Genomic DNA, 25,413 nt, shown 5'->3' with positions numbered 1-25,413 from the left:
GTATGGCTACTGTCAGAAAAATGGAAATAACAAGTGTTGGTGAGGATGTGGAGAAACTGGAATCCTCATGCATTGGTGGTGGGAATGCAAAATGGTACAGCTGCTGTGGAAAAGTGTGGGAGTTCCTCAAAAAGTTAAACACAGAATTGCCGTATGACCTAGCAATCCCACTCCTAGGTATTATATTTTTACACAAATAACATGCATGTTATATGTTTTTGCCAACTGCACCCTCCCCAGTGAAGTATTTTCGTAAGTGCACTATATTACATGACATATATGTATATAACGGAATATTATTCAGCCATAAACCACAAATAGAAAGGGTGTTCTCATACATGATACAACATGGATGAACCTTAAAAATATGCTGAGTAAAAAAAGTCACGCGAAAGAACAAATACCATATGATCCCACTTATTTATATGAAATATCTAGAATAGGCAAATGCATAGAGACAGAAAGCAGCTGGGGGGAGGGAGCAAACAGGAGTTACTGCTTAAGGGGTACTGAGTTTCTGTATGGGGTGATGAAAAACTTTTGGGAACAGAAATAACGATTGCACAACATGGTGAATGTAATGTCACTGACTTGAACTTTAAATGGTTAAAACGGCAATTTCTTGTTACATATAATTCACTATGATAAAAAATAATATTCAGCAGACACTGAATAAATGTTAAACTGAATACATAACTACATTACATGTAATCTAGGTAGGAATGTCATAAGACTTAACAACTTTCAAATAATTTTTAAATATTCTCTTTAGCTCTTACAACACCCCTATAAGACAGGTAGCACCATGCAACACCCCACTTTAACGGAATAAAACCAAACTTGTTACTTTCGAGTTGATTCCAACTCTTTTGTCACCCCCATTTTGTAAATGAGGAAACTGAGTCTCAGAGAGGTTATGCAAGTGATTTCCCCAAGGTCATTGCTGAATAATGGAATTAGTATTCAAACCCAAGTATACTAGCTCTAAATTTTACGCCTTTTTTTTTTCTTTTGGGGAAAGTCAGGTAGCTAGTAGGCCCTTAAACATGGGTATTTCTTTATATATTAAGTTGAACTATAGCCAGAACTTTAATGATGCATACTACTAACACATTATTAACCAATACTTTTATTTTTGTCAAGGCTTGGAAAAATTCAATATGAAAAAGGGAGGCATGAGAAGTAATATTTGAGAAACTAAAATAAATTGATAAATGATTTAGTCTCTACTTTTTTAGACCTTCAGGAAATTCAAAATGGATAACCATTTCTTTGGCAATTCCCTGCCTGGAATTCCCCAACTCAGAAAAAAATAAGTCCGATATGCTCTGGACTTGTTATCTATTCTATAATTCTTTAAGGGCTGATGTCTCACATATACATAAGAAGTCCACTTAAGGGGCTTCAGCATCAAGGGAAAATTAGATTGTATTTAACGGAATGCAGAGACTTTTATTCTATTAAAGTCTTTAAAATTGTGAAATCAGAAATAAAAGATATCTCCCAATAACTGATTCCATTCTCAAAACATACTGGGTAACAAAATTAGAGATTATAGAAACAAAAACAAAAAAGCCCTTATCTGTGCTGGCCAGACTAGACTACACCTCAGAATCCAGCCCTGTAATTGTATAAAAATTTTTTAATTACACGCTTGTGATATATTTTATAAAAAAGAGTCTTAAAAAAGAATACAAGATAAACAGGTATTAAAAAAAAAAAAACCACACCTGTTGCTGTTGAGTCGGTTTCGATTCGTGGCAACCCTATAGGACAGAGTAGAACTGCCCCCATAGGGTTTCCAAGGAGCCGCTGGTAGATTCAAATTGCTGACATTTTGGTTAGCAACTGAACGCTTAACCACTGGTGCCACCAGCGCACTGATAAACAGGTACACAAAACTCTTAATTATAGATTGTGAACAGATTCCAAATTCATTCATTCAAGTGAGTTGAATCAGAGCTATAAAAAAACCTCATTCTTGAGTCTTATAACTCAGTGTGGAAAAAGTATCAATAGCTACCTTTGCGATGCTTTGCTTCCCTTTTGGCAGCAAATAAAACTGGCTCACCAAAGCTGTGTTATTTTTAAAAATTCCCACATCACACCACTGTCGTTCTCCTGTTTTCACCGTGGCCACTGGATTTGAAGAAGCCTCTTTCTAATTTCAGAGAGAGAGAAGTTTATGACGATTCTTACTGATCATATACAAAATTTCAATAGCTAATAAATCCATGCAGTGATCTATAAGTGGGTATATGGGTAAACACCACAACGTTAATAATAGTTCCTAAGTAAATAAAGTCTTAAGAGATGAGGTCAATTGACAGGGAAACAGGGATGCTAATTCAAACATGGGGAGTGACAGGCATTCTCCAAGCCAGCAGCTCTGTACTACCAACCTAGCTGGAGTTAGCATGCTCTCAAATCAGTGGTATGTTAAATGCCAGCTGTTTTATAGAACATTGTCACTTCAGAGACTCTCTCAGAAAATGTAATCCAATTTGGTGTGACATTACAACTTGCTCCAAACGAGCAATAAAGAAAAATTCATTCCAAGCTGGCTCATTTCTAGATTCAAAAACAGCTAGCAGAAATTCAGTGATCCTTGCATTTGAAATACCTGTGATTCTCCAAACCTAAAAGGAGAAAAAATGTTCAAAACTAAAATGCAATTTGAATATACTTTTAGTTTATAAATTCACTAAAGAGGAACATATTACACAGTTTTACAGTTTTTACCCTGCTTTTTTAAAACAAATAAACTTCCTCTACCTTAAGCTACATTTAGTGATAAGTGAATTATACTTATCCCTGGAACTAACCTTTTTAAGCCATCTTCTTTATAAATGAGACACTGTTTCCAGAAGCTCAAAACAAATGTGCACTTCAGTTATTTATTTCTGTCTTAAATATATAACAGCAGAGGTACATGCTTATAATTCACATTATTTGTTATTTAGGCTATCACACATGACAAAGTGAGCTAACTAGAAGTCTTTAAGGATTAAAAAAAAGGTGGTTTAAAACTTTTCATTTTTTAAGGCTGTAAAAACTCTCTTCAACAATTTTTATAAAACAACTGGCTCCTACTAAAATAACAAATAATATTCTGGCTGATGCACTGCAAAACACATGTTAAGAGAAAAAAATTCATTTTAATAATCCTTCCCTGAGAAGACTCTATGAACACTAGGTCTTAACATTCTGGAAAGGTGAAAGCTAATGAAGGTAAAATATGATCAAAATCCATAAAATCATGATTGAAAGAAAACTATAGATAATTCTTAAAGATTCTAAAAGGTAAATATTAGGTCAAATAAAAATTCTTGCACATAGTAGTAAAGATGAAATGACTAAAATGAAAAAAAAATTCTTACAAAGTATATATTATCCTCATATTTATCTAATTAAGACAACCTTGGTATATTTGTGAGGCACACTCCTAGCATTTTAAGTGTGGTGCCATGAGGACCACTTCTAGCCTTCCATAAAACAATACTTGGTGCCAACATCAGAGATTATTCAGCTATACTACATGTATGTCTAACCCAATATTACAATATTCTCTTGTGCTCCTATTACGTAGCTGGCAATGAGCCATCCAGGTTTTATGTTCCATAACATATTCTACCATTTACTCTTTAAACCATGAATGTAATATATGTAATATTTTATATATATACACACACATGCACGTACATGTGCACACACACACATATTTCTAATTATAAAAAGAACACATTTTCAGTACAGAAAATTATAGAAAGCATAAATGAGATAGTACAAGTTATCTGTGGTCCCACTACCCAGCTAGAGTCATCTAATATTTTGGCATGTATGTGTGTGGGCACATGCGAGAGCTTGAGTGCATGTATTGTATATATTTTTTAACAAAATTGGGACCACAGTATATATATATAATTTTTATCTAGCTTTTTTCACTGAATATTATATTGTGGAGGTTTTTCTATCCAACCATTCAATTCTAAATTTATGTCTATCCATTACTAAGATAGGACCTTTTTATGAATTTATTTAAAAGCTGCTTAGCATTTAAAAACATACTCCTATGTAAACATGCATCATCACCAGGTCTTGTACTTACAGAAAACAGAACTGTTGCTGCAGCATGGGTCTCTACACGGCTGATCTTAATTGCAGGCAGTGCACATGTTTCATCAACTAAAAATAAAACAACAAATCAGACTTACACAATCACTTATCAAACAGACACATTAAAATATGCTTCATAAATACAAAAAAATAACCAGAGGAGAAAAATCACAATTATTAGAAATACAGAACCCTTAAATCGAATGAATTCAACAAGTTCTTTTTTCAAAGGTTTGATGACTAAGCTAAAATTTCTGAGAATGTTTACCAAAGATGAAACATAATTCCTACTACAAAAGTTAATAAAACAAAAATTTACAAAATTATACAGTGATTCAGCTGGGAGAACTGCTGATCCATAGTCTACAACTAATTTTTTCTAAGGGAAAAAAAATTTGAATTTATTCATGTGCTAATCTAAATATTTCATGTAAGGCAGTACAGAACACACCGTTGGTGATTTTAATTGAAATGCTTTATCTGCTTATATATAATTCAATCCAAGATGAAATACAATTTCCACCTAAGACAAATGAGTTGATGAATTTCTATACATAAATGGCTCAAAATACAGTATGTGAAACACATTTCAAACCTTCAGATTTGGTACTGAATGCTGTTAGTGAAGTTTCATCTTTAACAACTGCCCCATTTGTACTGGATGATTCAGTTTTAATGGTCTGCTGGGTTACCATAGTTTGTGCGCTGCAAACAGTACTGGATACAGAAGTTTCAGGGATTACTGTTCTTAAGCCCAGGCAACTACTTAGAACACCTACACTTGCTGAAGTGTGAGGACCTACAATTAAAGGGAAAGGAGCAATTATTAATATAATACCTGTAGATAACTGTTCTGTCTTACAGTTCTTGTCATATAAGTCTTGGCATTTTCAATTTTAAAATCAGAAACGTAAGTACCTCAAATTGGCATTCATATAAATTTACCATTATGTTAATCTGGGAAGCTGGACTATATGAAGAAGAATGGGACCTTAGGATTGGAGGAAGACTCATTAACAACCTGCGTTATGCAGATAACACAACCTTGCTTGCTGAAAGTAAGGAGGACTTGAAGCACTTACTGATAAAGATCAAAGACCACAGCCTTCAATATGGATCACACCTCAACATAAAGAAAACAAAAATCCTCACGACTGGACCAATAAGCAACATCATGATAAATGGAGAAAATATTGACGTTGTCAAAGATTTCATTTTACTTGGATCCATAATCAATGCCCATGGAAGCAGCAGTCAAGAAATCACAAAACGTATTGCACTGGGCAAATCTGCTGCAAAAGACCTCTCCAAAGTGTTGAAAAGCAAAGATATTACCTTCAGGACTAAGGTGCACCTGACCCAAGCCATGGTGTTTTCAACTGCCTGTTACACACATGAAAGCTAGACAGTGAATAAGGAAGACCAAAGAAGAACTGACGCCTGTGAGTTGTGGTCTTGGTAAAGAAAGAACACACAAACGTATCTTAGAAGAAGTACAACCAGGATGCTCCTTAGAAGCAAGGTTGGTGAGACTGAGTACATCTCACATACTTTGGACATATTATCAGCAGGGATAAGACCCTGGAGAAGGATATCACGCTTGGTAAAGTAGAGGGTCAGCGAAAAAGAGGAAGACCCTCAACAAGATGGACTGACACAGTAGCTGCAACAATGGGTTCAAGCATAACAATGATTGTGAGGATGGCACAGGACCGGGCAGTGTTTCATTCTGTTGCACACAGGGTTGCCATGAGTTGAAACCTACTCAATGGCACCTAACAACAACAATTATGAATAAAATCTATAAAAATATAAAGTATATTATATCTATAATGGATGTCTAATACCTCAGCTCCCTCTTCTATTCTAAATACTGAATCACTGTTCTCAAACTCCATAATAAATCACAGATTTAAGAATTATCAGCAAATGGCCTTGCCTCTTATTTTAGAGAAAAAAAAACTGAGATCATCAAGCATGAATTTTCTCAACTTTCTGTCTACTTCCACCCCAAACTAGAAAATATTTATGACAGTGCCTATCCTCCCTGTCTTCTTTTCTGTTTCAGAGGATGAGCTGACCTTCCTCCCCCATATTTTTTGACTCTCTTTCATCATTCCTCTCTCTCCAAGGTTTTCAGACTCTTCTTCATTAGTAGTGTCTCACTCTAAGTCCATAAATATAATCAAGTCTTTCAAGCAAACAAACACATCTCCTTCTTGACACCACAAATACTCTCTGGTTACTATCTCCCATCACTAATTCCCTTTATAACAATCTATGCTTCCCTGAGCTCCCCAAAATTTGGTTTCTAGCACACTACTCTAATGAAATGGCTCTAGCAAACAGCAGTGATTTCCAAGGGATAGTACTCAATTTTCATTTACTTGACCTTTCTGCAATATTAACAATGCTGACCATATATTCTTTCTGAAGCCATTTCCTTCTATGACTTACATATATTCATCTTACCATATTGAGGGTTTATTATTTATCAGACAGAGCTCTGGTGGTACAGTGGTTAAGTGCTTGGCTGTTAAACAAAAGACTGGCAGTTCAAATTCACCAGCCACTCTGCAGAAGAAAGATGTGGCAGTCTGCTCCCATAAAGATTTCAGCTTTGCAAACCCTATGAGGCAGTTCTACTCGGTCATATACAGTTGCTATGATTTGGAATAGACTGGACGGCAACAGGTTTACTATCTACCACACACACTGTTCTTGTTTCTATAATGGTGAACAATGCAGGCATGGTTTTTACCTCATAGAACGTACAGTGGTAGAAAGAGACAAACATACACAATTAAAAATGTATAGTCACAAACTGTGATGCCCACTATAAAGGAAAAAAATACAATACCACTGTTTTTGGGTTCCCTTCCTAACCCTCTAAAAGCTTCTCAATCTCTTTAGCTGGCTTCTCTTCTTGAAATGACTCTTTAAATGTTAGTGTTCCTAAGCCTCTTCTTTTTTCTTCTACATATTTTTCCTGTCCATTCATGGACTCACTCATTTCTCAAATACATATGTGGCAGGTACTGTTCCAAGTACTGGGAATATTGCAATGAATAAGACAGACAAGTTCCCCGCTCTTGTGGTACTTACATTTTAGGTACTCTTAACTTCTAAATTTTTATTTACAGTCCAGGGCTACCTCCTAGACTCCATACCTAGGTATCCAGCTGCTTATCCAAAACTTCCTCAAGTGCCTCAAAAATGGAAAGTTCAAAGTTCAACCTATCTTTTCCCCAAATTTGTCCTTGTTCCTGCATTTCTAATCTTAAGAGCATAATCATCCATCCAGATGTCCAACCTAAAAAACCAGGACTCATGTTCAACTCATTGTCATTTCTCACATGGAACCAATCGCAAAGTTTAATAAATGCTACTTTCTAAGTCTGTTAAATCATGTATTTTCTCCTCTCTACTCCACCCATTACTTCAGTCAGTCTCTATATGCATCTCCTGGAGTCCTAAAAGAACCTCCTAACAAGTCTCCCAATCGTTTCCCAGTCGAGTTCTTCCCGAGGCTGAGTGCTCTTTAAAAAAAAAAAAAAATCTCATCATGTCACTCCTTTACTTTCTAAAACAGACCCTTCAACAGTTACCCCAACCTGCAGAGAAAACACCCAGTCTCCTCCTGTTCATTTGAGACTAGGGAGACATTCATTCAAACATATGAATGCCTATGATGTGCCAGGCACTGTTACTGTAACCACTCTGATTTCCCCACTTGCTTAGTATTAATCTTATTCAAACTGCTTTACTATGTAGGATTTAGAATACATTAAGAGTCTAAAATCTCAAAACTCTTTTGTATTTCTTTTCAAGAGTATAAACTTGTTTGTAAGATAAATATACAGGAAATCACTACAGGAAAGAAAGCTAAATTGAGATTCAGGCAGGACCAACCTTTTATAATTATGACCAAATAATTCCCTTATCTCATAAAGTCAACAAAACAAAACAGCTCTCCTCTTCCACAAGTAATAAAATGAGAAAAATGATAGGAAATCATTTTCCTCAGATATTTTTATCTACCATAAACTCATAAAGGGAAATGGAAATAAAAGGAATATTCATCTTGCTAAGTTTGAAACACTGAAGAGGAATTAGATTCATATCACCTATCATGATTTTTTCAGATTAAAAATAAAGTCACATGTATCTATATCAGGTATATATCAGAACGAGATTTATATAATAATTTTTGAAACTGAAATCAGAAGCAATGCTTTATATATCTGAAATGGCATCAGAATATTTGAATAAACTCATTTTAAATGTAAGCATTACCATATCACAACCTGTCTCATAAATGCGATTAGCCAATCAACAGTTCTCAAAAAGGAACTTTCTTCTATCTTTCTGAGGCTAATCCAGTACTTGCTAAACAAATGTTTACAAAGTGACCACTACTTACCAGGCACAGTTCTGGGTATTAAGAAAATAATGATGAACAAAATAGACAAGATCCCTGCACCAAATAATTTCAAGTAGTTAAAAGTGCTACGAAAATAAAACTCAGTAGGTTCGCCTTCATCCAAAGATTACACATGCCTATAAAACAAGACTAAAGAGGCACACCAGCTCAGGGGCCAGGACTAGAAGGCAGGAGGGGACAGGGAAGCTGGTAATAGGGAACCGAAGGTTGAGAAGGAAGGGTGCTGACATGTCATGGGGTTGTTAACCAATGTCACAAAACAATATGTGCACTAACTGTTTAGTAAGAACCTAGTCTGTTCTGTAAACCTTCATCTAAAGTACAATAAAAAAAAAACAAGAAAACAATTCCCTAACTGGCAATAAAAAATCATATAAATTAACAAACATGAATATGTTATACAACTCCTTAACTGACAATAAAACATACCAATTATAGTAGAACACAACAGCACATAGGGTATATAAATCCATGAATTTCTGCTCATTTTCGGAGAAGACAGAAGCAAAAGCTTTCTCTGACCATCTGAGGACTGAGAAGCCTGCTGAGATGCTGCTCACAACTGACCTTGGACCTCAGCTACAGGGAACCTCCTCTGAGTTTGAGGGGTGATCAAGTCTCCTCCCCGAGACCGCTTGTTAAAGATAAAAGCCGAGAGTCTAAAGATTAGAACTCTAACATGTAACCTAACGTCGTAATTGTTAATTCTGATTCTCCAATGCTAAATGACCGTCTTGAGGTCTTGCATGCCTGCCATGACTACCTTGCAATAAACATAACGATTTTATGCATGACAGAAAAATAAACAAATAAAACTCAGTAATGGAATAGTGACACTGGCCGCCAGCAAATGTCATATAACAAATTCTGCCTCATTTAAATCCCATAGCTCTCTTTCAGCCAAAGATTAGACAGGCCTATAAAACAAACAATAATACACATGAGGAACATGTTTCCTAGTTCAATCAAATATAAGAGACCAATTGGGCAACACCTGCCCAAAAGCAATGACAAGAAGGCAAGAAAGGACAGAAAAACTGCATGAATAGACACAGAGAACCCAGGGTGGAAAGCGAAAGGGTGAGACATTACAGTAATTGCAACAAAAGTCACAAAACAATTTGTGTATAACAATTTTGAATGAAAAACTAATTTGCACTATAAACTTTCACCTAAAACACATTAAAATTAAAAAAAATAATAAATCCTATTGCTCATAACTAATTCATTACTATTCAAAGTGCTTACTTGGTATTTTGACATCACTCTAACTAGGTTCAATATAGTAGGTATTTTACTTATTAGGAAAATGGATCAAAACCACATAACATTTACTTTTTCAAAGACCCTAAAATTTCCTACCAATATTATAAAAAGCTTTAGTTTTACGTAAAATGCCATCATTATACCTTCATTTTTCCTTAAGATATCCGCCATACAACTATTATGATTAGAAGCATTAGTTGGTGAAGATGAAAGTAAAATGGCATTAGAATCAGTTGATGCTTTTAGATCTGGGTTGTTTTTCATTAAAATTCCTTTCATAGCAGTATGCTCAGTTTTTGTACTGTTTGCTGTATCATGGATCTGTAAGAAAGAAAATAGGTTATTGTAGCAAGCTATGTTCAATACGCACCAAACAAGAATTAAGTCTTAACACTTAAATGGTTTTGAAAATAAAAAGTTTACCAAAATATAAAAATTTTAAAATTATATGCTTAATTTCTATAGGGTTATTCTTTATATTTTATAACTGTTCAAGAAAATGATTTCTTTTTAGTTAATTTCCATCTTCAAAAGGCCAGTTTTGAAAGGAAAAGAGAGGGCATATTTTAAGGAAAAAAATCTGTGTTTTATGTGTAGCCAACATTACAAGTACTTATGTAATGTAAAAGACAGCACCAACACCACTGAGTTTAATTTTCTGGTCAGATTTTCTTAACAAAGGTCAGGTACGTATCCTAAAGATCAAATGACTCCTAAAAATAAAATCTTGGTTATATGGAACCCTCAGGCAAGTGAACCGCTTTGAGTTTTCCATATAGATATAAATATTTGATACCTATACATTTCAATATTCTTTACTACTAAACATTTTGAATAGGAGTCTTCCTAATTATGTCTTTCTTTTTCTTGAATACACTATAATTAACACATTCAAATTTTTTATAATTCAAGTCATCAATGTGAACATCTGTTATTACATAGTAATACCTACAGGTAACCTGGACCATAAAAGTGGTCTGGCTTCATTCAAATACCCCAATATGTTGCCCTTTTTTAGTCACCTGCTTTTTATTACTTTTCTGTCTCCAACTTTATTGTTAACTATTGTTAATTATTATAGTTTCTCAATAAAAAAAAAAAACTGAAGAGGACTTGAAGCACTTATTGATGAAGATCAAAGACTACAGCCTTTAGTACAGATAACACCTCAACATAAAGAAAACAAAAATCCTCACAACTGGACCAATAAGCAACATCATGATAAACAGACAAAAGACTGAAGTTGTCAAGGATTTCATATTACTTGGATCCACAAATCAACACCCATGGAAGCAGCAGTCAAGAAATCAAATGATGTATTGCATTGGATAAATCTGCTGCAAAAGACATATTTAAAGTGTTAAAAAGCAAAGACGTCACTTTGAGGACTAAGGTACACCTGATCCAAGCCATAGTATTTTCAATTGCCTCATATGCCTGTGAAAGCTGGACAATGAATAAGGAAGATGGAAGAAGAATTGATGCCTTTGAATTATGGTTGGCAAAGAATACTGAATATACCATGGCCTGCCAGAAGAATGAACAAATCTGTCTTGGAAGAAGTACAGCCAGAATGCTCCTTAGAAGCAAGGATGGTAAGATTTCATCTCACATACTTTGGACATCTTATCAGGAGGAACCAGTCCCTGGAGAAAAAATTCATGTTGGTAAAGTGGACGGTCAGTGAAAAAGAGAAAGACCCTCAATGACAAGGTGGACTTTCACAGTGGCTGCAACAATAGGCTCAAGCGTAACAACAATTGTGAGGATGGCACAGGACAGGCCAGTGTTTCGTTCTATTGTACATGGGGTTGCTATGAGTTGGCATCAACTTGACAGCACCTAACAACAACAGTAGTTTCTCATGGCTGTACGGATACTTGTCCTGTAACATGCTCTGTACTTCCCTTCTAATTGGTGGTGATGGTGCTGCTGTTAATGAATGATGATGATGATGATAGCCACAACCATTCATGGGGCATTATGTGCCAGGCATTGTGCTACATGTTTATATACTTTGTAACTCATTTAATCTTCACAACAATCTAAACTGGATAATACAGTCTCTATTTTATAGATGAAGGAACTGAGGGTCAGAGAACTTAAGTAATATACCCACAGTCAGGTAGCCGGTAAGTAGCAGAGCTGGAACTTGAACCTAAGTTTATTTAATTCCAAAGTCTCCATGTTATAGTGTCACTAATGTGCTCTTTGCTTAAATATCAGCTAATTTAATCAGAATTGTGTAAAACAAAAACAAGCCCTGGTTAAACATGGTAGATTAAACATATATCTTTCAGGAGATTCCTCAAAAAAACTAACTCAAATGATTGTAATTAAAAAAAAAAACTCTGAAGGTATAAACTCACAAGGAAAAAGAGAATGGGAAATGGTCAACAATTACTTTAAAAACAAAGATGAGAAGGTAAGGGGCCAGGGAAACTCAATTACTGGAAATGGAACAACCAGAACGGAAATAATGAGAATGTTCATGCATTGTGAAGATTGTAACCAATGTCACTGAACAATCTGAGGAGAAACTGTTGAATGGAAACCTAATTTGCTATTAAACTTTTACCAAAACAAATAAAATATTATTTAAAAAAAAGGGAGAGAATGGGAGAAGAGACAACAGTAGATAAGAAGAAGTAAAACAGAGAAACCCGAAAGCTAAGCACCTGTAGCTGGAAAATCTCTAAGATACAAACCATTTGTGCCACAGAACTCAGAAAGGCTAGAATTGTAGGCATCAGGTATTTTGGAAGCAAAGGTGAAAAGTGCAAGTATACAAAAAACAAACGAGAGTGTAAGTACACACAGGAGGCTGATAATAAGGAAGATTGTCTAAGAAGTGGTCATAGCTCCAGGCCTGCTCTGTCAGCAGACAAATTCCTCTCCCCCTTACTAACTGAAGATGCAAAAGAGGCAGAAAGGTTAAAATGTGAGGTTCTAGATTATGGTACAGTGTCCCTCAGGTGAGGGTAAAGAAGAGGAACCCATTCTGAAAATAGGGAATGAGTGAAAATGTGCATGGTGAACACAGACCCTCCCCTCATTCCTTTACCAGCCTCCCAGAATACTGACAGCCAGGCACATAACCCCCAGGTAAGAAGGGAAAGTTCTCAGGGGAAACTTATTGGCCCAAGTGAAAAGACCCACAGATACTGATATTTGTAGGCTCCCCCAATCACCCTAAGATCTACTAATCAGCAAGCCATGCCTGCATACATAGAGCTCCCAAGTCCCTTCTTAATGCCTCATGAAAGAAGAGCCAAGCATCACCAGACATTTGACGAAAGCCTCTATTGTGAAAGGCTGAGACCAAAGGAAAAAAAAAAGAACTTGAAAGAAATATTACATACTAAAACTCCAAAAAAGAAAAAATTTAAGCATAATTTATCTCCTTAAAGAGATAAAGGAAGATATTATATTCAAGAAGAATAAAATAAAAAAAAAGCCCACTGCCATTGAGTTGATTCTGACTCATAGTGACCCTATATGACAGAGTAGAACTGCTCCATAGAATTTCAAAGGAGTGGCTGGTGGATTCGAACAGCTGACCTTTTGGTTAGCGGCTGAACTCTTAACCAGGGTGCCACCGGGACTCTGAAGCAAGAATAAGATGTTATAAAAAGAAACAAAGAATAAGATCCGGCTTTTAGAAATTAAGTATGTGCTTGAATATATTTAAAAATTGGGTAGAAGATTTATAATATAAAATAAAGAAATTTTTTTGAAAGTAGAATAAACAAAAAGGTGGAAAACAGGAGAAAAAAGTAAATAAGAGGACTAGTTCAGGAATATCATTCAATTAATAGGAGTTTTAAAAAAAAGAGAGAATAATCAATAATGAAAGCAAAGAGTTTCCAGAATCATGAAGTTCAATGAGTACACAGCCCAACAAATGAAAAGATAAACCCTGAGGCACATCACTGATGAAATTTCAAAATACTGGGGGTAAAAAGAAAAAAATTAGGTCACATATAAAGGATCAGGAAGTCATGTGGCAACACTGAATGCTAAAAGACAGTAGAAAAATGCCCTCAAATTTTGGAGGGAACCGTTTCCAATACAGAATTCTATAACCCAGCCAAACTGTGACTAGATGAAACATAGTTTCAGATACACAAGTGCGGTGTGATTAATTACTTTTGTGTGTGGCCTTCAAGCCATGGTCTTGTAACTTCTACCCAGGTGATCATATGATAGGGTAACTGTGGCCTTCCAAGGGGATTGATCAGTTTTGCATTAAAAGAGAGCCAATTCCCAGAGTGGAGAGGATGAGCCCACCGACACCAAGGAAGAAGGGACCAGCAGGAGAGACCCAGCAGCAGGAGATGGCTCGATGGGCTTCCCGGCCCATGGAGAAAGCTGAGTGAGTGCCTTTGGGCAGAGACTGAGGGCCTGGGAGAGGCGTGCCTGAAAGCACAGCTGGGGAGAGGCTATCTTGATGCGAGAACTGTATCCTGAGCACTCTTGAGCCTGAATTGTAACTGTTACTTCCCTAATAAGCCCTGTAATTGTGAGAATGGTCTGTGAGTTCTGTGTGGCCATTGCAATGAATTTTCAAACCCAGTAGAGAGTGCTGTGGGCGGGACAGTTGGTATCAGAATTAGTACAGATGGCAAAGAGATGAGGTGTGTCTGACCTCCACCTCATAGGAATCAGCCTTGGGCTATTGATCTTGGTTCTCCTTCTGCCTTGTGGGGTTGGAGGAGGTCAGACACCTCCCACAAGCCATTTGTACAGCAAGATCTCAAAAAGTTTACCTTTCATCAACCCTTTCTCAGGAAACTACTGGAGGGAGGGTTTCAGCAAAACAAGGGAAAATTTCAAGAAAGAGGAAGAAATGAGATACAGGAAACATGGAAAGAGATAAAAGGAATTCTTAAGATGAAACACAGACTGATAAACATGATAAAGGGTGAAGAAACTGAAGCTGTCAAAGATTTCATTCTCCTTGGATCAACAATCAACGCCCATGGTAGCAGCAGTCAAGAAATCAAACAACATATTGCACCGGGCCAATCTGCTGTAACAAAACAAAACAACAACAAAAAACTCCTTAAAATTTTAAAAAGCAACAATGTCACTTTGATGACTAAGGTGTGCCTGGTTTTTTCAATCGCCTCATACACGTGTAAAAGCTGAACAATGAAAAAAAAAAAGACGAAGAACTGACGCATTGAACTGCGGTGCTGGCAAAGAATATTGACTATACTATGGATTGCCAGAAGAACAAATCAGCCTTAGAAGCAATATCACCAGAATGCTCCTTAGAGTGAGGATGACAAGTCTTGCTAACTTTGAATATATCATCAGGAAAAACAAAGCACTACAGAAGAACATCATTCATGTCTGGTAAAGTAGAGCATCAGCAAAAACAAGGGAAACCCTCAATGAGATGGATTAACACAGTAACACAATAGGTTCAAACATACCAGTGTTCATGAGGATGGTGCAGAACCAGGCAACGTTCAGTCCTGTTATACATCAGGTCGTTATGAGTTGGAACCAACTGAATGACAACTAACAACAAGATGAAACAAATGGAAGTTCCAAGATGATGGCTGTGCAGCAGGCCTAGAGAAGACCAGTACACTAGCAGGCCTAGAGAAGACCAGAACACACTAGAACATAAAGACAGGGGACCCCAGGAGGGATGGGTCCAAGGAGGAAATACTAAAAAAGAAACTACCTTATACATTCTTTTTTTTTTTTAACATTTGATTGTGCTTTAGGTGAAAGTTTACATAGCAAATTAATTTTCCAATCAATGATCCTTACACAAATTGTTTCATGACCTTGGTTGCAATCCCTGCAATGTACCAGCACTCTCCCCATTTTCTCCCTGGGTTCCCCATTTCCATTAGTCTGGTTTTCCTGTCCCTCCCTGTCTTCTTGTCTTTGGTTTTGGGCAAATGTTGCCCTTTTGGTCTTGTATAGTAGATTGTTCTGAGAAGCACACTCTTCACAGATGCTATGGTTTATCTTACAGCTCTGCCTATTATTTGGCTGAAAGGTGGCCTCCAGGAGTGTCTATAGTTTCAAGTTAGAAGCTTGTCTTAGGGCAACAGTCTCAGGGGTTCATCTAATCTCTTTCAGACCAGTAAGTCTGGTCTTTTTTTTTTTTTAATTTGAATCTTGTTCTATGTTTTTTACTCATTCTACCCAGGACCTTCTATCATGATCCTGGTCTGTAGTGGTAGCAGTACACCACCTAGCTCTGGTCTCAGGGTAGAGAAGGCTATGGTTCCTGTAGGCCATCAGTCCTTTGGACTAATTGCTTCACTGAGTCTTTGGTTTTCTTTGTTCCCCTTTGTGGGAAGAGACCAACAGTTGCTGCTTAGGCAGCTATTTGCAAGCTTTTAAGACCACAGATGCTACTCACAAGGCTATGATGTAGAACATTATCTTTATGAACTGTGTTTTGCCAAATGACCTAGGTGTCCCCTAAGACTACGGTCCTTAGCCTTCATGTCCAGCAGTTCAGTCCCAGATGTTTGAATACTTTGAGAGCAGTTTTATAATTTTATTGGAGAATTTGGGTATTCATGATAGGTAAGAAGAAAACTAAGCAAATAAAAAAGTAAGGAACTTAATGGTAAAAATAAAAAGTTATATAAGAAAGAAAAAATATTCACATTGCATGGCTCAGCTGTGAATGTTATAACCAAAACCATCAAATAATGATTCAGCTAAAATATCTGAAGTATGCAGGAAGGAGAAAAAGAGAGAAGAGGCAGTATTTTAAGAGATCTTCAAATCTTCATCTTCCATTATTGAAGATAACTGATCTAAAACTAGATAGTCAAGAAATGCTAGTAAAAAGATTTCATCTAGAAGTATACAAGTAGATACCAGAAGAAAGCTAAAACAGCGGAAATGCTTGAATGTAGTTGCCTGTAGGGAGCACAATCAGGTACAGGGAGGGACACAGTAAGAAACTATTTCATTAAAAACCTTGTAGTAACACATATACATATAGTATACATAATAATATAAATGGATATACAATACAAATATATATATGTCTTTTTTTTTTTTATTAAAATAGGCTGAGGCAACTGCTCACAAATTGCATGAGCTTTACTTGTTACATGGCCTTCCTGACACACTAGAGCCTTTCCTGCTTATTACTGGTCCTCAGCCATGCTTATAATATGTGAGCCTATACCTCTATCACTTTCCTTCAAAAGGGTTCTACTGTGGATGCAGATAGCAGTTTGCCAGTTAAAAATAGTGACACTTAGTAAGCGTATTTATTAGTCTCCACAAAGGCCTACTGAGAAGCACTTCGTAAATAAGAAGAAACCTCACAAATCCAAAGTGCTAAGGTTTGAGTTTTAAAAGAAACACAGGTGTTCAATTTAGCAACTCATATTCTCAGGTAAACAAAATACATAGTGAAGAAACGCATTTCATACACATAAGTATATCTTCAGAATTTTCGAGTGTGTGTATGTATGCATGACATTTACAAATGTCAAAATCTGGAATTCAAAATACTGAAAATACAAATTATAATGGATTAGACTCTGATGCTATATAAAATGAGGACAGGCTTCAATCTCTTGGCTAGGGGTTCTCAATCCCAGCTACAGTCACAAATGATCTGTGGAGCTCTCTTCAAAAACACAGCTGCCTAGCCATCATCCTGCAGATTTTGCTTCATTAGATCTGCGCTTGGGAAGAGTTTGGGAATCTGTTTTTAATCTCAGGAGAGATTCTGACGTGCAGCCAGGGTTAAGAAACCCTGTCCTAGGGTAATGTGCCAAAAATCTGTAACACAGATTGAGGCTACAGCCACAAACATTCATCTACCATCACACGTTTTTTTACTTACACTGTTGGGAATGATGCTATTACTGCCTTGTCTGTGAGGGTCCATCCTGATTCCTATACGAATGAGACACGCTCTAAATTAGCTTCAATAAAATACATTATAATCAAATGTTTTTAAAAGTTACATATATCAAAGTTCATGGTTTCTTAAGAGTTTGCTTAAGAGTTGACTGGACTCCTTTCTAAAAGGACATGTAAAAATACATTTGCTTTTACTTTCCAAGTGCCTGTCTGGTTAAAAATACTTTTGAAGAAAAGCTGAAATATTTATGAAAGCTAATTAAAACCATCTCTGAAAGTCAAGTAGCATGTCAAATTAAGAAACTGCATCAAACGAACCGCAGAAAAAAAATTCTATATATCCATGGTCTACTATATCATAATGGTAAGACAGTCAAGTTTCAGAGTGGAAAATCAACATATTTCCGTTACCAGGAATGAATCATCAGATCATAAAATCTCATAAACTAGACCTAATCATAGACTTTTCTGCAGTGTATTTGTTAAAAGCACAGAAGCATACATGCTTTCTTAAAGCGTGAAAATTATGTTACCTTGAATAGTTGGTGCTGCTGAAGAATCTGATGATGCCGCTTGGTATGGCAAGTCTGTATTCAACTGCAAAAGATAGCCCTCAACTGTAGGCACTTCATCCCACTTGACATGGAAAGAGTTGGTAGTGGCTTTGATCAGTTGTACTTGTGATGGTGCTGATGGTTTCTCTAAAGAACAATATCCATATTGTACACTTAAGCTTCAAATTTATCAACAGTTTGCCACATAGTCTGTGGGGACAAGGAACTTTGAAAACATCAGCAATGAATATTTCATCTGTTTATCAAGCGGGAGAAATTTTACTCAGACAAACATAGCTATAATAGGTCAAATGAAAATAATTTGGGGTTCTGACTCTATTTAATTCCTTAAAGAGACAAAACTGTAAACAAAACAATCCAGTTCCAAACTACCTGAGTCATAAGATTCAGAAAAAATGTTTAACTCTAGAAGTAGAGAGAAAAACGAAGTATTACACAGTTATAGCTACATTATTTTACCTTCTTTAGAAGTTCTAAACTTTTTATGATCCAATTTTTAGCCAATAGCATATATCTTAGAAATACTAATGTCAGCAGAGATTACGTGAACATATTTTAGAAAAATATCATTTCTCTAAAATTAATATCCTCTTATCAAGACTTGTGCTATCAAAACAGGTAATGACCTCAGTAGTAAATATTACTAACGTTTCTAAAACAGTCATAAAATCTTAAGGCTGGAAAAAAGGACCTGAGATTATTTCTACAATATCCTCATCCTCTTTTGTATCTGTATAGAGTCAAAACCAAACTCGCTGCCGTTGAGTTGATTTCAACTCACAGCGACCCTACAGGACAGAGCAGAACTGCCCCACAGGGTTTCTAACGAGCAACTGGTGGATTCCAATTGCTGACCTTTAGGTTAGCAGTCTATCGCTCCTAGGGCACCAGGGCTCCTAGGGTCATTAAATTATGGCCCCTGAGCCAAATCCAGCTCATGCCTATTTTTGTAAATAAAGTTGTACTGGAACATAGATATGCTCCTTTTTTATGTATTGTCTACAGCTGCTTTGAAGCTACAACTGCAGAGCTGAGTAGTTGTAACAGAGACCACATGGCCTGATAATCTAAATTATTTACTATCTGGCCCTTTACAGAAAAGAAAAAAAATTGATGACTGTTTTAAAGGATAATTAAGCCTCATTCCTTTAACTGTTCCTGTAAGTTCCTCTGTGATCCTATTCATAATCCAGTTTATTTATGTTTCTCAAAGTAAGACAACCCAGACCTAAGCAGAAACTGGTAATAGGACAAGCCCAGGAAATATACCACCCATATAACAGAAGTTACGTGAAGAGAGATCAGAGAAAACAGGGGGGTGCAAATCAATGAAATAAATCAGGAAAACTACCCAAAGATAAAATACATGCATTTCCAGACTGAAAAAAGGCCCCCTGAGTACTCAACACAACTGACTGAAAACAGAGAAACAAGGCACACTATCATAAAATTTAATAACAGTGGAGACAAAGGGAAAATCCTGAAAGCTTCCAGAGGGGGGAAAAAGGTCACTTCTGAAAGGACCAAAAATCAGAAGTGGTTTGGATCTCTCAATAAAAACACTGGAAGCTTGAATACGACAGAACAATGCCTTAAAAATCCTGAAGGATAATGATTTCCAACGGAGCATTCTATTTCTATCCAAACTACCAGTTAACTGGGAAGGAACGATTAAGCACATTTTCAAACAACGCAAGATCTCAAAATAAATGTATCACCTGTGCACCCTTTTCCTGGAAAGTATTTTACAGAAAAATGAAGTAAGCTAAGTGTCATGGATTGAATTATGTCCCCCCAAAAATACATGTATCAATTTGGCTGGGCCATGAGTCCCAGTATTGTGTGATTTTCCTATATGTTTTAAATCCTTCCTCTAAGATGTTAATGAGGGAAGATGGGTGGCAGTTGTGTTAGTGAGGCAGGACTCAATCTACAAGACTGGATTGTGTTTTGAGGAAATCTCTTGAGATATAAAAGAAAGAAGTGAGCGGAGAGGCAGGGGGACCTCATACCACAAAGAAAGCAGTGCTGGGAGCAGAACATGTCCTTTGGACCCGGGGTCCCCACATGGAGAACCTCCTAGTCTAGGGGGAAGATTGATAAGAGGAGTAACAGGGAGAGAAAGCCTTCCCCTGGAGCTGACACCCTGAATATGGACTTTTAGCCTGCTTTGCTGTAAAGAAATAAATTTCTCTTTGTTAAAGCCATCTATTTGTGGTATTTCTGTTATAGCAGCACTAGATAACTAAGACGCTTAAGAAAGAGAAAAAATGTGGGGTCCAGGAAACTGGGAATCCAGCACAGGTGAGTGGCAAAATATATCTCCAGGAAGATGATGAAGAGAGAATCCAGGACAGCCCCTGCTCGATCTGTAGAAGGTAACCATCCCAGATTGGAACAGCAGAAATTTTTTCAAGACAATGAAATGTGGCAGAATATCTGATGCATCTGACCAAAATGAGAGATGATTTAAACAAATGACAAAGAATATGGATTGAATCAGTGGTAAATACATACAAACTTAAACAAAAGTGACTATTATTACTTCATGGCAAATAAAAAAATTGTGCAAGGAAGGAATTCACAGTATTCTGCATGGTTTAACTGTGAATAGTGTTTATATTGTCATAGTGTAAACACTGAATACTCATCTAACAAAATTTTAGTGTAAACATATTGAGAGGCTGGAAGATAGGGAGGGTGTCTGAGAGAGAGGAGACAAATGGTGGGAAGAAGAGATAAATCCTTACATACACTGCAGAAAGTGACATTATACCTAATCTGAAAAAAAGTTAAAGTAACAATACACACATGCTATATAGAGTCATGAAAATAAATGCCCAAAGAATCCTTTAACAGAGTTGAAAGCAGATGCTTGTGAGGCAAGGAAAAGGGGGGGAAGGTGGAATCAAAGGACTGCTATTTTTCATAAAAAGCCTTATAGAATTGTATTACTCTTTTAATTGTCACTGAATGCACAAAATTTAACTAGAAGTGAAAAAATGCAAGATGAAGAGTCCCTCATCCCCCCAAATACTGATGCTAACTTATCAAGAGATAAGGCCAACTTTACAATAGTGGGCACAGTTACTTTTAGATGGACACTGGTGTCTAAAATCTTTCATGGAAAGGTTTATGGAAAAACTGGCCATTCAGAGCCAATGATTTATAACCTTTTTAAGTCACCAATCTCTTAGAGAATCTGCTTACAGCGATGGATTCTCAACTGAGCAAAATTCATATGCACACATTTTTTCATCCAATTTCTGAGACCAAAGTCCATCATTGGACCTTGGTTGATAATTCTTGATTTCAAAGATGAATCAGTAAGTTGGATTTTTTATACTTCTTTCTTCCTTGCTTCTCCCACAGAAAACATTTAGTCTCTAACTTAATTGTTCCATTATTAATTTTTTGATTACCTTAATTTTAAAATTAGACTGTTTTTATATTACAAAAGCATATTACTGTAAAAAATATAGGTAAGAGAAAAATTGTTAAGAAAATGTACAGTCCCTTTCAGATAATACTTTGGTGTATATCCCTTCAGAGATTTCTATTTATACATCAAAAAAAAAAAAAAAAACTAAAGTCACAGTGCATCTTTTTGAAGCTATAATGAATGCTATGGAGTCTACCCATTTTGCATGCTTTTCCCCTATAACAACACATATTTCCAGATCTGATTTCTCTACTGGACTTTAGACTTGTTTACTCATTCAACTGTCTATTTCACATTCTTATTACATCCTTAGCGCGGACAAAATGGAACTCAATTTTTTCCACAAATTTGTTTTCCCCTCGGCCTTCCCCATCTCACTAAATGAAAACACCACCAAATTATTCAAGCTAAAAACTTAGGAGTCATCTTTCATGTCGCTCTGTCACCTGTCATGCCTAATTCATCAGTCAGTTCTGTCAACAAGAATTCCAAAATATACTCTGAATTTATCCATTTCTCCCCATCTCTATTGTCCCTGCTATAGTCTAAGACACTGCTCTGGCTACTGCCAAAGCTGCCTAGCTTGTCTCCCTGCTTGCACTTTTGCCCCCCTGACAATTTATTTTCCATACAACTCCCTGTGAGCACTCCAAAATGTACATCAGATCATGTCACATCTCTCCTTTAAACTTATAAATAACTTCCCATTGTACTGTAAATACAATTTAAACTCTATCATGGCTTTCCAGGCCCTACATGATTTGTCCTGTGGTCACTCTCTAATTTCCTTTTCAACACTCTCCTCTTTGTTCACTCAGTTCAAATCGTTCCCTAACATGCCAAGTATTCCTATCTCGGGGCCCTCGTACTTGCTATTCACACGACCTGCAGTGTCCTTCCCCAGCTTTTTACATAGGTAGCACCTTCTGACCGTTTGGATCACATCTCAAATACCATCTCATCATGGAGGCCTTTTCTGATCACCCACTCTGAAGAAGCCACCCTACCTCATTCCCAGCAGCCCCATCACTGTCTTATGGTTGTGTCTTATTATCTTACCAGGAACTGGTATTATTTTGTTAATTTATTTGATTAGTGCCCGTCATCCTCCCTGCCCTCACACCGCCTAGAACTTAAGTTCTTTGACAACAGAACATTCTTAGTCTTGTCCACTGCTGTATTCTCAGCATTTAGAATAATTCTAGGTACACAGTTGTCAATCAATCAATACTTATTGAAAAATGGATGTGAGTTCCAGTTTTTAAAAAAATTGGTGTTCTAATACTTTCTTTAAAACTTTTTATTTTGGAATAATTTTAGACTTAGAGAAAAGTTGCAGTACAGCGTTCTCACATACCCTTTACCCAGCTTCCCTTCATGTTAACATGTTAAATAATCATAGTACGTTTGCCAAAACTAAGAAATTAACATTGGTATATGTCATAGATTGAATGGTGTCCCCCCCAAAATATCTATCACCTTGGTTAGGTCATGATTCCCTTGTATGACTGTATGACTGCCTGCCATTTTACCATATGACATGATTTCCCTATGTGATATAAATCCTATCACTATGATGTAATAAGATGGATTCAAACCAAACCAAAAACCAAACCCAGTGCTGTCAAGTCGATTCCAACTCATAGCAACCCTACAGGACAGAGTGGAACTGCCCCATAGAGTTTCCAAGGAGCGCCTGGCAGATTCAAACTGCTGACCCTTTGACTAGCAACTGTAGCACTTAACCACTACGCCACCAGGTTTTCCTAAGATGGATTAGTGGCAGTTATATTGATGAGATCTACAAGATTAGATAGTGTTTTAAGCCAATCTCTTTTGAGATACAAAAGAAAAGTGAGCAGAAAGACATGGGGACCTCACATACCACCAGGAAAGCAGCACTGGGAGCACAGTGCATCCTTTGGACCTGAGGTTCCTGTGCTGAAATACTCCCAGACCTGGGGAAAACTGATGGCGTGGGCCTTCCCCTGGAGCTGATGCCCTGAATTGGATTTGTAACCTACTAGACAGTGAGAGAATAAATTTCTCTTTGTTAAAGCCATCCACCTGGGGTATTTGTTATAGCAGCACTAGACGACTAAGACAGTGTAACACTACTAACTAAACTACAGACTACTCAAATTTCCTTGGTTTTTCAATTAATGCCCTTTTTTGTTCCAGGATGCAATCCAGGATACTACATTCCATTTAGCTGTCACGTTTCTTTAGTCTCCTCCAATCTGTGGCTATTTTTCAGTCCTTCTTTGCTGTTCATGACCCTGAAACATTTGAAGAGTAATGTTCATATGTCCTGTAGAATGTCTCTCAATATGGGTCCGGTGATACTTTCTCATGGTTAGCCTGTCGTTATAGATATTTGGGAAGAATACCACAGACGTGAAGTGCCTTCGACTTGCATGATATCAGAGGGTAAATGATACCCACATAACATATCACTAGTAATGTCAGCCTTGATCACTTTATTAAGGTGGTGTTTCCCAGGTTTCTCCACTGTAAAGTTACTATTTTTCCCCTTTCCATACTCTATGGAAGCGAGTCACTAAGTCCCCCTCACACTCAAGGGGAGGAGAAACAAGCTCCATCTCTTGGAGGGCGGAGTATCTACATATACTATTTCTCCCATTTATTTTTAATTACGGGAAAGAGGGTGGTGACAGTTACAGCAAATCTCAAAAGACAAGACATTATTTGAGTATTTATATACATAAAGGACAAATTTTGTTAAATAAGTACTCTTACCTACCAGTATCAAGATACCAAAGATCCTTGCAGCAAACTTGACTATTCAATGCTTTTTTGTAGCCATCTCTTCCACTCCAAAAATACAATCGAGTGCCAACTGCAACAGCACAGTGTCCAGCTCTTGGTCTTGGTCTTGAATTTTTCTTATCTTCCTGAGAATCTGATACTAAGGTGGTCCACTCAACTGTATCTAAAAATAGAGAAGCAGAGAAATGACTAAGCTATGGTCCTTAAACAATAAAATGACAAAAAATTCTTTTATTAAGAAATTTTATTTCAATAAGTAACTCTTAAAAGACTCACCCAGATTTAGGTAAGAAAATGAACTAGTACATCTCCATTCACAATCATGAGGTGACGTCTCAATATTTTCCCCTTTATATGGAACCCATCCACCAAAAATGTACATCCTGAAATACCAAAAGAAAAAGAACATAAAGTAGTAGCTAATTTTTTTTTTTTTTTTAAGTTTTATTGTTACTTTTTGGACTTGAAATGCTGAGAAGAATGGACAAATTGCTTATTTGTTGACTCAAAGCTTCAGGACTAGTCACACATTTGTCACTGTCAAGGCAATGGGAATAAGATGATGAATAAAATGATGTCTATCTTCAAGAGTTCACAATTTTATGAGGCAATACAACATCATAGTTATTTCTCTCTGAAGAGATATTTAATGTGGGGAATATTTCAATTATAGAACATATATAAATCCATATTGTCTATAATATGCTACGGGTATAAGAAGGGTGCCCAGTGATCTATGACACCCAGTCAAATTTCGGATTGTATGCACACAGTAACCAAAGAGGATTAAGTTTCATATAACTTGGGTCACTGATATCACTCAAATAAAAAATTTTAAACTATGTTCTCTTCAGGGCCTAGGGGTTCTTGAGACATGCTTAATGGCTGCTGAAGGAAAACGACTCATCAGGCCA

The 25,413-nt window shown here is 36.6% G+C and overlaps 1 protein-coding gene across 1 annotated transcript in view; it reads right to left on the bottom strand.

Annotated features, from left to right (window-relative positions):
• HCFC2 (host cell factor C2) overlaps window positions 1–25,413 on the bottom strand; it is a 42,618-nt gene that overhangs the window by 6,000 nt on the left and 11,205 nt on the right. The window contains exons 6-13 of the mRNA XM_049884215.1: window positions 24,776–24,882; window positions 24,474–24,662; window positions 18,226–18,393; window positions 17,673–17,725; window positions 9,970–10,147; window positions 4,712–4,915; window positions 4,109–4,185; window positions 2,024–2,161 (exon numbers count right to left, since the gene is read on the bottom strand). Of these exons, the coding sequence (XP_049740172.1) occupies window positions 2,024–2,161; window positions 4,109–4,185; window positions 4,712–4,915; window positions 9,970–10,147; window positions 17,673–17,725; window positions 18,226–18,393; window positions 24,474–24,662; window positions 24,776–24,882 (1,114 nt within the window). The remainder of the gene's footprint in view (window positions 1–2,023; window positions 2,162–4,108; window positions 4,186–4,711; window positions 4,916–9,969; window positions 10,148–17,672; window positions 17,726–18,225; window positions 18,394–24,473; window positions 24,663–24,775; window positions 24,883–25,413) is intronic.

The sequence above is a fragment of the Elephas maximus genome, chromosome 4, assembly GCF_024166365.1.
Source record: "Elephas maximus indicus isolate mEleMax1 chromosome 4, mEleMax1 primary haplotype, whole genome shotgun sequence".
Taxonomy (NCBI): domain Eukaryota; kingdom Metazoa; phylum Chordata; class Mammalia; order Proboscidea; family Elephantidae; genus Elephas; species Elephas maximus.
The sequence above is the reverse complement of the archived record's forward strand: the minus strand, read 5'-3'. Positions and strand labels throughout refer to the sequence as shown.